Raw genomic sequence first — 13,468 nt, 5'->3', positions numbered from 1 at the left:
CTTCTTAGCAAGAACCCGGCGAATTTGGGCAGAACTTCATACAATAAGAGTAAGCATTGCTAACTACAAATTTCAATAATATAGTCATTATTTTTTTTCTAATGCAATTACTCTAACTGGCCTTTAGAGAAGATTTAATGGCAATAATAAAATTATTCGTATATAGAATTTGACTTCTATTTTCAAAGTTACGGCATCGTCCACTGAAGATGGGTAAATGTCTGAAACTGTCAGAATTCAAGAACATGAGCTTATTAGGTTTTTAAGGAAGTTTCTCTAAATTCAAAGTTTTATCAACCTTTTTGTTCCTCCATAAAAACATATAAGAATACAAGTGATTCTCACTTTAGACGAAATTTGATGTATATTCTGACGGACTTGTCGTTAAATAAATTTTAAAAAAATGAAAATGAAATCATCACAAGCAAATAGTGATCTGTATGTAGAAAGGAACAAACCAGTTTGAAAAGTCAACCAAAAAGAGGTATTTTCTGTATCACACTTTGAAATAGAAATAGAGACAGGAAAAGTTTTTCGAAAATGCTGCTTCCAATTATTTATTGTAGACAATGGAAGAAGTTTCAAGAGGAATAGATACTAAATTAGCAGGCCACATATTTATTATAATCCTGCATGCAGGTTGTTAAGGATGTAAATCTTCATGAATATTATTTAAGGCTTAATTTCAGTATAATCCTGACCAAGTTTTTATTCATTCTGAGTTAATTTTCAAGCGAAATGTGAGTGAAACTCTTTTATAAATTTTCTTTAACTGTTTTATGTAGCGGCTGGCAATTCCTTTAATTCCTTCCCAGTCATATTCTTATTTGGTTCTTCTAATACTATTCTCCATAATTAGGGCCTTCAAATACAAAATATCTCCGATTTTTATGCTCTGTGAACTTAAAACATAATTAAAATCTTCCTTATAGTCTTATATTTTTTTTCTTTTAAATCAGCAAATTCGTAAATTCCATTTCATTACATGTAATTTTTTAACTAATTATTATTTCTTATTTAAAGATGGTATTTTGTGTACAGATGAACCAGAAAATGGAATTTCCTGACCTTTATTTATTTTTAATAAACAACAACATTAGGTACAAATGAGTGATGACAAAAGAAAAAGAAAAGACAAAAACCAACTGAAAGAAAGACATCTAAATCCACAATAGTTTAGATGTCACAGTAGGACGCGACAATAAACTTCTGAACTACTTTTGCCATTTGCAAGTACTAATTTACAGATTATTCAGTTTTTGAATTTTTTCTCGATTAGGGCTTCATCGATTTTCTCGGTAACTCGGTAACTAAATAGATTACTTTTATTTGAAATACTTACTGCAGGAAACTTCATTTGATCAAGGCAATAAGCTCCTCTCTAAAGCGCTTTTCTATTATATTGTACGGATCTGTCTGGTGTATACTATATTTATGAGTACGAAATAAACAACAAAAAGAAGGTATAAGGCCAAGTTCGCCTTGGGCACTCGGCCTAGTCAATGACTACACGACCATAACTTGGAACCGCTTGCGTTGACCAATAGAAGAGACTAATGAGATAAGCAAGTATATGTACTTGTATGATGCTGCAGCAACTAACTGTCCTCTCAAGCCCAAAAGTTCAAAGGATAGCAGGTGAAAGGTTGTCGTCTCTCGTAACATCACCAGATCTTCTATGTTTTGGCTAATTTACCTCTCCCAAAGGCAAGATGCTAGTCGAGCTCTTAATACACCCTCCCACAATAGCCCAAATTTAGCTGGAGACCTAATTTTAAATCCTAGTTTATGCTACCCCCTTCGTGACTCCACTAAAGTCATGCATTTCACGGGAGAAACAACATTGATTCGATCGAATTCCATATTTTCCTTTAACTGACATATTCAATCGTATTTCTTACTATTAACCACAACTATTATCGAGATTAATTTATTAAAACAAACACTTTAAAAACGATTGGGATTTATTAACAGTATTTTGAACGACCAATTAAATGCCAGTTTTCAACATGGAATGTGGTACTAATTGAAACTATTTTCTTTCTTATAATACCAAGTTTTTAAGGTACAAAAAAAAACAACGATTTTGAAGTACTTCAATTTGATTTCTAAATAGTACTTTAGTGCCCACATTTTTCCCGTATCTTGAAGTACCCATTTCACTAAACTATTGAATAATGTCAACATTTCAAGATACAATGGTTTAGAACTATAAAATTTTCTATAAATAATAGCCAGATTTTTAATTTGAGGTGTCATCTTTAGAATATAATTTTTGCTTGATTTTTTTTTTTTTTTTTTTTGTAAAAACTAATTTTGGTAAGTTTTGGGGCAGCATGAAGGCTCGCTCGATTTGTTTACATGTCATATAAATAAGATTGTGGGCGGCAGAAGTTCAGATATTCTTGCTATTGGTCAAATAGTGAGCCATTTATAAATCTTTAAAAAACTTTAAATACAATATACGCCTCAATGTTTTCATATTTCAGATGTTTACAATTTAGTTTTAAAGAAATTTGTACTTTTACTAGTAGAAAGTCGTGTTTGAATACTGCTAGATTTTTTTAAATAAAAGCTATTACCTGTGTACAGGTTAAGTAATATGTACATATCAGTGAAACATTCTGGGAATCACAGGTCTTGGGTGACCTCTTATTTCGTAGTACAATGGATAACGATCATTTTTATTCGGTATTTTATAGGTTTCAGTCAGTCGTGTTAGTATAAAAGATTTTTTTTCTGTAGTTTTTCAATTAATTTTTGATGTTTAATAATATTTTTACAATTTATGGACGAAATATTGGAGGTAAGCAAAGATTTTATGTGAAACGTAGCTTTAAACAGAACTTTAAAAATGAACTTACGTCACTGTTCTTGATAATTCTGCATTTTAATTTACCTTTAAAAACTATAATTAAAGAGATTGAGCTTTTAAAAACAATAATTTTGATTTTTTCCATGGTTTTCATTAAGTTACCATATCTTGTAAGTGGATTAGATTTTTATTAATAATAATTTAATGCACTGAGTATAATAAATATACATTTTTGAACGATTTGGATGGTCAATTAATTTTTAATCACTTAAACATCCTAACTAAACAAGCAATCTACTTTTTCGTTACTATTGTAGTTTTTTCTTTTCGCAAACTTGCGAAATTTTTTAGTGAATCAGAATTTGTTTGTTTACTAAAGAATTAGTGTTTTTAAAAAAAAAATGAAAGAAAGATCGCCGATCTTGTTAAATTTTCAACAATGTGTTCTCAACACATTATAATTTTTGTCAATGTGACTCTTGAATAGGAGAGTAGAAAAATTGTGTCACATGACTTTATCAATCTAATCGCCTTTACGTAATTAATTTATTTTTAACTTGGAATTTTTTGACAAAAATAGTTCCAATAATAACTTCTTTATAAAAAAAGTTGTACTATCAAAAGTGTATGACAGCTCCTTCTAAAAACTATTAATATAATCAACATTTTCTGAGAAAACAATTCAAATTAAAGTGATAAAACATAAACAAGAATGAGATAAAGGGGGAACCGCAACATTTACACAACTCTTAAGGATCTAAGTTGGCTAACATCTAGCAGAGCTCACAGAGGTAAGCTTACCTGCATGTACCATCATAAATCGGACTGAGCAGGCTCTTGAATCTACAACATACGTTATGCCCAACGAACCTGTTGGCGAGTGTCCAGTAAAGCATAAAAAAAGGTCTTACTTCAATGGACTGATATTCGATTATTTCGGAATATGGTTCTGATAAATATTACACAAGTATTAATCCCTTACTATTAAGGACGATTTAGAGGAGAGCTTCACAATGAACGAGATCATTGATATACCTCATATTTTAAGAGAAAGTTTAACTTTTAAACTCGCTTAAATGATATTTTCTGAAAAAAAAGTTAAAAACAGAAGCTAAATACATACTTGGAGCTTCCAATCATTCCTCATATTTGGAATTTTTTACATAATCATCAGTAAAGGAAAAATCATTATGAACTGGACTTGGTCCAACGCTAAAACCAATTTAAAATCTTGCTAGATTATAATAGAACAAATCCAAAACTGTAACATAAGACCCAATTTCTTAAATCGTTTCAAAAATAAAGGAGGCCTTTTACTAGATAAGTTCAAAACTCTTTGTTACAAAAAATGTCACAACATTTACTGTTAAAAGGCCTCTATGTCGCCTTTAGCTACCTTTAGTGCTGCTACTTATTTGTTACTCATGGATGGGCGAATGCCGCTATTCTCACACTATAGAAGAAGATTAAATCTGAGAGTTGAGAAGACCAAGTGCATTCAAATAGTTTTATCTTCTGTCTTTCTGAAGGGTGGGTTTTTCAGTTTTATGATTTCTTAAAGAAGACACAGGTATCTTGTCACAAATCTCTACTGAAACTTGTCCATAAAAATCCCGAGAGCCGCTTACCACTGAAACAAAAAGGACACATAAAAATGAAAAACTTAGCATCCTGCATTTCAGAAGATAGTATAATAGTAAAGTAAAATCGACCAGCTTATTTACACAAAAACAATATCATTTCCCCTTCTAGTTAGTTTACTCGTATTACATGATTTTCTGTGAATCACTGGGCTGCAATTATTTCGAGAATTTCTCAAAGATAATATAAAATGAACTTGTCATTTTAGAAATCACATAACTTAGCTTGGATACCAAAAACATCAAAAACTCAGCATTCCTGAGAAGTTATCATGATTGCCACGAAAAATATATTATTCAAGCGTGTAATCTCGATAATTTATGGCTTTTGGTCTCATAAACTGCACATTTTTGTTTACATCAATAATAAACCTGACGAATTCGATCATAGAAAGTAAAATGTATGTGTATTACCTCTGGCTAACTTCTCCACTCAGATTGTGATGATATTGTAGATTATTATTGCTTAAAAAGCAATAAAATACGTTGATAGGCTAAAATTAACAGTATATTTCTACTGTTAAATTAAAGTACATTCGAAACTTAACACCCTCGTGGTTGTGAAACTTATTTGTCTAATATACGTTCTTAGGGGGCAAATTTCCACCTCTATCCCCCCCAATGGACAATTGATCCCAAGAGTAAGGCAAACTGAGACTTTATGAATAGCCCAACAAAGAGAGACTCCTAAATACACCAAGGAAGCATGTTGGTTGGCACGCTAAACATGACTACCTCCTCTCCGCACCAGGAGAAAACTTAAGTTGTTGTAGAATGAGGTGTCTCATTAAGCGAAGATGTGATTTTTTTTATCAATGTTTTGTCATACATAATTTGTAATCATTACGTTATTCTTAATTATATGTGGCTAATGATTATTTGCTTATCTCTTTCATTTAAGTTCATTATAATAATAGAGAAAGGGTTTGCCCTTTACTTGCCACTCATGTCCGAATTTTATAACAAAGATGAATGCCTGATACAGTTTTGTCTAAATTTATTTTTGTACTATTTGGTTCTATTCATTCTTGAAGATTATTTAAGCAAATGCGGTTTTAAGTTTATGAACTTATTTTAAGTTAAATGTAAGGCAACACACAGCCAAGTAGTAAGAGGATCGCAAAGCTAAGATTTATTGTAGTATTGAGTTCGATTCCCGGACTAAGCATTGGTTTTTATTTAAAGATCACTCTGAAAAATTTTTAAGGAATGAAGTAAGTTTTATTCCATCAACAACACCAAGAGAGGTTGAATCTACCCTAAGCTTTAAAATTAAAAAAAAATTATTTTAATTTTAATTTTATTGGTAACTACAAGACTTCTGAAGACCACAATGCGTTCCCAAAACCGTGTTTATTCAAGAAAGGCTCTTCTTCGGATTCATCTTTCGGAACTACTTTCGTGATAACGTTTTAAGTTTCCCTAAAGCCAAATAGTTTACACACTGTAAAAACAATCTCGCGGACCTCATGTACATTTCGTTAGGATAAAAGCAGCGGTGACAACTATGTGTTGTCAGACTGGGTCGCCCGCAGGGAGGACAAGATCTTCTTAAGAAGTGGCTGTGGGCTGTGGCTTATTCATAGTCTGTACGGGGATTTTGGTTCACGTTAAAGGATATGTATGTATCCTATCACTATACTTGGCAGAAAAAAAAGTGTTATCTATTAATGATATTATGTTTACTTATCAAATAAATAAGAAACAAATTGAGATAACCTTATCTAGATTTAAAAAAAAAAATGTTTTATTTATGTTTTGATTCTAGTTCAAATGTAAATAGCTTCACAGTCATTTATCTTTTTTTCTGAGATACAACACTACTCCAATCTTGTCTCATTCAGTTAACAAATAGTTGTTATTTTATCAAATGAATTCTGCTTAAAACGATCAAATTTTGATATTAAATTAGTTTTTGCATTTGTTTTGGTTTGCATTTAAATAAATGAAGATCTTGCCCAAAGTTTTCTTATGAATAATTTTTGAAGTAAAAATTATCGAGTACTTTAATCCATTAAGTCTATGGTATCAGCTATCTCATACACCTTTAATCGCCGATCGTCCGAAGTTTACTCCTTTGGTTGCTGTTTTTCAATTTTAATATACCGTCCTAAAAGATGAACTTGATATTCCAGGTTATCCAATTCAAAGAAATATCAACACGATAAAAAAAAAAAAATAAAGGATTATTTAGAGAAAACTATTCGACAGAACATCACTAAACTATTCACATTTACACACCAGCAAGTTAATTTATTTGGCAGTATCAATAAGTTATGTAGGCCAATATAAATTTTGTAGTAGGATTTATTTGGAGAAATAGTTTTAGTAAGATAAAGTCAAGTGATTCCGTACCTTTTATAAGGTGCGTCAACGCTTAAGGTGTGTCAAGATCCTTGGCGCACGGAGTTTTATTTTTATTTTTTTTTTTAGTGAATTACCGGCCACCGGACAGTGTTCTCTCATTACTGACAACACTGTCCATCACCGGACAGAGAGCTGGACTCCAGTATATGCTAACCACTCAGCTAATCTCTTGCCTTTTATGATGATGATGATTATTATTTTTAGAATTGGTTTGAGAAGTTCTGGCTTGAAGAAATAATCTCGTACTTAAATGAAGAGGATCTTACTGACCTCATAGACAACGAATCAACTTACAGTGGGATGGGCCAAAATCAGGCAGCCAGTACTTCACAGGTATTATTATATACATTTCTGTTTCATATACTGTTGCTTAGTTTAAATTATTAATTGAAGACAATAAAAAGATTATTTAAAACTACGAAAAACAGAGTATAGGATAAATGGTACAAACATTAACTTAAAAAAAACAAATTATCCAAAAAATAAAATCATCTTTACAATAAATAAATAATAAATACTTAATGCTAAGATTAAGTACCAAGGTAAGTGCTACAATCTATATACACCTAGCATAACTGCCTGTACTACTTAACCACTGGAGTTACACAGTAACCCCGGCCAACTCCGGAGAATGAAACAGGTAAAATTGAATAATTAGAGGGGCCCCTGATCCCCAATATATGTTTATTCCTTAAGAAACAATTTTAAACCAAAGAGAGCTCCTGAAAGCAACAATTAAAGACAAAAAACAAAAACAAAATCAAAAGACCCGTTCTATGGTTAGAGATGGAAATCTCTCCCTTCATATTTAAAGGATTCGACTGGAAACCGGGTCACGTAACCCTCATGAGAAGAAATGGGCTGCATATTACGAAAAATAAATGTAATTCTTGTTAATATTGTATAGTAAATACATGTATAAATAAATAAAAGTTTCCATTTTCTTACCACAGAGTTATGAGTCGTTCTTTTTAAGTTATTCATTTACAAATAGTTTGAATATTTCTTAAGGAAGTTAAAGTGCCAAGATATTCTCTACTGAAGGTTGTCCATTTCTTTCTGTAAAACACAACCAATAAGTTTTCCATCAATGCAGGAAAAAGAGAAAATGTAAATTTAATTTTCAATTACATAGATGTTAAATATGAGGCTCCACGGTTGCCCAGCGGTTAGAGGTAAGACCCACAAAGCTAAGATGTATTGTGGTTCTGGATTCCATTCACGGTCTAGGCCTTGGGTTTTATTTAATAATATCTATGAAATAATTATAGTAAAGTATGTTAAATTTTTCATTAGCTGAGTTGTAAAGAGTTGTATTCTCCAAGAGCTTAGTTCATTCTTTAACCACAAGATAGCATAGTATTATTATAGCCAAATATTTTCAAACTTATCAGATTTTCTGAAAATTGAACTGATTTTAGATATTACAATTTGCTAAATAGCCAATTTTCCGCAATGCTTAGCGAATAATTCAGATAATATTTAATGATTCATATCCTCCTCTAGATATAACTGGAAACATATAAAATAATTGAAATAATTGGATCTACGTGCCTTTCGTCACGGATTTTCTTAATTTGTGATATTAAAAACTAAGTATTGCAAGTTTATACACTTCTTCAAGTTGCTTTTTATGAAATTCTTAAATTACAGTAAAGCGACTGTCGAAAAGAAAAAAGTTTTGGATAAATAAGAAGGCCCAAATAAAATTAAAAATTCTCATTAACTATAATACCACGTAATACTGGATATTCATCGTTCAAACTGCACCTTAACTCGCCCTATCTCCTAAACTAGTTTAGTTTGGGATATTCTGAACCTTTCTGCCGTAACTAGAATCAATAAGTTTTCTCATGTACATAAGTCGATAAAAAAAAGAGTTGGTTAGTTAACCAAGGCTTGGAGTTGATGAGGAGTTTCTTGAAATAAAAAAACTTTTATAATCTCCTTTTGTTTTACTTTAGAAAAGAAAAGAAAAGGACCTTTTCTCTTTTCCCATTTTTTGTAAGACCCGTTGGCGGCAAAAGTTTCTTAACTAATAAAGAAGTGAAGGATACTGAGTGAATAGTCAATGACAGGGAGTGTAACACTTGAATACAAATGCTGACACCCCAGCTCATCCTTTATAAGGAAATGTGAATGGCGATTATGTACAACTTCTGTCATGAAAGATTCATTAATTAAAAATACATTTTTCTATTTTAAAAAAATCGTAACCTTACTTTTAATGAAAAACCTCATAGTTGAAAAACGTAAAAACACACGAAGCACTTCAACTTAATTTTATGGTAGGTACCTTCTTAGGATACGACTGAAAGTTAACTGAAAACAGCCTTGCTGAAGGTATTCTTTTTGTTGTTGTTGTTCTGCAATAACTTTTCTTTAAATTGTACAAAATTACTTACGGCAAACACATAGGCTGGTTAATTTAGACTAGATTGTGGTACAGGGCAGGTCTAGTTGCCCAGTTACTACAGTTTAAAAGAGGCTAATTGTATGGCAACCTTGTACTTTTAAGATAGGAGAAAAAAACCTCTTCTTTTTTACAAGGTTCAGGTATATTACTCACTCTTCCTTTTTTTGCGCATTTCTCCTATGGTAGGGTGCCCGCGGTCAAAGGTTGTGTCTCAACGTAGCGTTAGTACCGTGTTATTAGGCTTGATAATGCAGTCCATTACCTCTTCAGCAAGTCACCATCACCTCCTGTGACAAAATTTACTTAAATTTTCATTTGTTACAGGTATACATGTAAACATACTATTATTAAATAAAATAGAAGTTAATTAAAGTAAGGATTAATCGCGGGAGTGTTTCAGTCAGAACAAAAAAATACTTCATTAAATCAAAACCTCTACAGACAATTTTCTTGGAATCTGCGGTTACCGTCCTCCACCATTTTTCCCTTCCACACTTGGCCATACCGCCTTCCAGTTTCACTAGATTACTGCAATTATAGTAAAAAAAAAAAAAACAATACTATCAGGACAGTTCTATCGTTAGGATTACCTTGAGAATGATTAATTTGTGTTGAAAATTACAGCGCAATTAAGTCACGCGGCACTTAAAACAATTAACAAAAATCTATTGAGCACACCCACACGACTTTCTATTTCTACAATGTATGCTTAAATTTTCTTCAAACACACAATTTGACTCGAATAGTGTCAGTAAGAATAAAATATTATTTTTTAAATTCATAATTTGTTGGGGAATGAATAAATTAAAAACTCTAGGATTGTAGTAAGAGAAATGGAAAACTTACTCAAATTAGATATAACTTGACGTCACCGTCAGTCTAGAGAACGATTGTTAGCATTAAAGAAGTGATTATGTCATCAATGACGTCAACTAAAAACTGGTGCCAAAAACTAGTTCAATCTTTGCCAAAAATGATTTAGCTGCTTACAGCAACCAGGGTTACATGTTCTGGATCTCTTCTCTTTTTTCTTTTTTTTTCTTCTTTTTTTAAATATTAATTGAAATTTAAAATTTGATCTTTGAGTTTATAACAAAAACACATCCTTGAACAAACAATGTTTTCAGCCAGCTCATTCTGTGTATGTATTTGAAAATTGATTGTCTTTCAGGAAATTGCAAACTCTAAATATTCTTCCTGAGGTGCCATTTTAATAAAAAAATGCACTGTTTCACTACCAGTAAATCAATGAGAGACAATTTAAAGCTTTGGTTTAAAACCAAATTGTGCACATGCAAATTAAAAGTGCACATTTTGAGAACAGCATTCTGAGGTTTTTTTTTATTTTGTTTAAACTTCCTCAAAAACGGGCTACAGCGGTTTTTTTGCTTATCTTAAAATTGGTTTAAAAGAGGTTTTAGATATAACTCTATAAGTGGCAACCTTACTCACTGAGGTGATGTTTGCGCTGTTATGTGACGGGCATATTCTGGATGTGTGTGTTGTTACTAATCTAGTTCTTCTTATTCTCTTCGGCAAGGTGGAGAAGGTTAGGAACTAGGTATCCAATAAAAAGAATTGCTAGCCACTTCTATCTTTCTGGAGCCATTTTAGGCAAAATCTTCCTCTTTGCCCAGGACTTCTGTCAGATTATGTCATCTTTTCCAGAATGATCCCTCCTACAAAGTCTTGTGTCTTTGAGTCGACATATCCATTTTCGTCCTACTGACCTTTACATTTCTTTCCACAGTACAGCAGCCTATGACACAGCCTTACTAATCTGTGCATTTCTCTTTTTGGAACTCTTTTAACTGTATAATACGTCACTTCCCTTCACTGTGTTTTTCAAAACTCTCCTGTAACATTACTACTTCTAACTCCAGCTTGCCATTTATGATTCCTCAAAGAGTTTTCTTTAATCTCATTCTTTAATATTATATTTCATTGAAATTCGTATTCAACGTATCAACTTTCATTCAATATTTTATTTGCGTTTGAATTTAATTAATAGAAATACTTTTTTAATAACTTCTTTTTTTTTGTTAGCCAGTTAAGGCATTACTTTGTACTTGTGTTTCTGTTATTCTAAGGGGACTTGAGTCCTAGAATGAAGTTTGCTTTCATTTTAACAAAGGCAGATCGTACTGATGTAACCAGTCGCATTCAGTTATAACTTGAACTCTATTTTGTGGCAGGATTATAATGCCAAATATCTGCAATTTGAAGTTCTGCAATATTAATTCTTAAAAAAATACTTTTCAATTATGATGTAAGAGGAAGTCAAGTAGATGTTCTGCTCCAGATTTCGTTCCGCCAGTGATTATTACGTTCTGGTGTAGATCTCTTCCTCTTAATGATAAAAATGAAGTCTTAGCCGTGACTGGAGTGCATCAAACCAGAGTTTTAATATATTGTGTTTTTTGATAATAATTTTCAAAAATCTGGCGAAAAATGATGTAAATTTTAAGTTTGGCGGTATTTGCGGGTAGCGCCGGCCGATTCATAAACAGCCAAGCGTCTTGAACTATGTTTAGACCCTGGTAGTCAAACTATACTAAGATTGTTCGGCACGAGAGCCCCACCTTCTCCGCGTGGTTGTTACTATTTGCGCTCTTTGCCTTGCTACTTCCTTCTGAACACTCAAGCGGGGGCGTAATTAATACATTTTTTTCATTTTCTTGTTTAATGATACAAAAAAGAAAAAAAAAACATTTATTAGTTTGATAGTACGTGTGTTTTTCTTTCACTCTATTTGCCCCCTTTCCGAAATTAAGCTCTTTTTTCTTCCATTAAAAAATTAAAATTCTTTAGGCGTGATCCAGTGAGCATTATTAACACTTTTTTCACTGTTTTCTCTTTCTCTCTCTCTTCCCTTTTCTGTTTGGTGTTTGTGTGCGCGTTTTGTGTCTTAACAAAAAACTAAACAACAATAAAAAATGCCGGTCAATATGATTGATCCCTGGCAAGAAATTGAAGATGCTATGGATCTACTATCAACTGGATCTAGAAGGAGTGGTCTAGCTTTCTCCAGAGCGGCTGCATCAGTTTTCAGTAATGATTTTCCAAGTCTTTCCAGGAGAAAACCACGAACTACAAGATTGTCTACAACTACAAAGGTAACTTTTGTGAATACTTTTATTTTCAACGCCTTCAAATGATTTAATTAATTAATTTTTTTCTGCAATTGTGCAGATTTAAAATTTTTGTTTACCTTTTTCATTGGTACTGTCCGTTTTGAGATGGTTTGAGCCGGTAAAATTGTTTTTGATGCGTGTGATCAGCAGAACTAATAAAATCAGTAGAAAAAACAAATTTGATACTACAAATTAGGGCCACCTTGAGATCCAGTAATCAGCTTGTAGACAAAACATCTAACAGGAAATGACACTATACTGAATAGACTTCTTTTTCATTAAATTTTCTAGAAAACAGCTGAAACTTACTTTCTTTTAACTTCGTATATCCATTACATGGTCTACTTCTACAGAGTATGTCTAAGCTTTTCTTCCTGGGTGAATTTTCTCGAAGTAGTTCTGGAATAAAGATGGTGTAAACTCCTCCTTTTTCTGAGTACGGCCTCATTTTCTGTATAATGTCAAAAAGAATTAAATAAGTTACGATAATTAAAGTCAAATTTCTAATTTAAAGAAAAATTGGGTAAGCGAGTAATGCCACTTCGTTTTAACGGTTAATTCGCTTTCATTCTAAAATTAAGGACAATTTCATTATATACATACGCGTCCTCTGCAGTTTAAAAAAAAAAAAAATATATTGTAGGACATTATGAAAACGCCCCATTCAGGTCAATCACCATCTAGAATTAGCTTTTGAATGGTATAAAAGAAAATCGTAGCAGCCAGATTTGTAACAGTTGCATAGCCCAGATTCCAAGGTTACTGTTATGAGCCGTTTTAAACAGCTTAATGACTTCAGATATGTGTACCATCCAAAGATTCAACGGGGGGAAAAAAATCCATGAGAACAACTCTAGTAATCCATGGCATGATATCAGTTGCAATTGTGGTGGTAATTACAGATAATTACTTTTGCCACTTACATCCCGACAATAATTCTTTTAATTATGTTAACAATAAGGTATTTGTGGCTAACGTCCTGATTATTTCTTATTTTCTCTATTCGTCAACCCTAAAAAAATTGTAGTCTTGTTAAATTATGTGTGAACATTTGATGAAAATGTTTTATTTTTTGGTAAGTGCTTGATAATTACTT

The 13,468-nt window shown here is 32.0% G+C and overlaps 1 protein-coding gene across 2 annotated transcripts in view; it reads left to right on the top strand.

Annotated features, from left to right (window-relative positions):
- Positions 1-2,582: 2,582 nt before the first annotated feature.
- The window catches only part of LOC141461347 (uncharacterized), a 78,205-nt gene continuing 67,319 nt past the window's right edge, over positions 2,583-13,468 (top strand). The window contains exons 1-2 of one of the 2 annotated variants that reach the window (XM_074142313.1): positions 2,583-2,806; positions 7,027-7,155. In XM_074142313.1, the coding sequence (XP_073998414.1) occupies positions 2,789-2,806; positions 7,027-7,155 (147 nt within the window). In that variant the 5' untranslated portion in view covers positions 2,583-2,788. Of the gene's footprint in view, positions 2,807-7,026; positions 7,156-12,174; positions 12,355-13,468 lie in introns of those variants that run through there. The other variant, XM_074142312.1, reaches the window with a different exon arrangement.

This window comes from Rhodnius prolixus, unplaced genomic scaffold, assembly GCF_049639745.1.
Source record: "Rhodnius prolixus isolate KJV_2025 unplaced genomic scaffold, Rpr scaffold_6, whole genome shotgun sequence".
Taxonomy (NCBI): domain Eukaryota; kingdom Metazoa; phylum Arthropoda; class Insecta; order Hemiptera; family Reduviidae; genus Rhodnius; species Rhodnius prolixus.
This window is presented reverse-complemented; position numbering and strand designations above follow the sequence as displayed.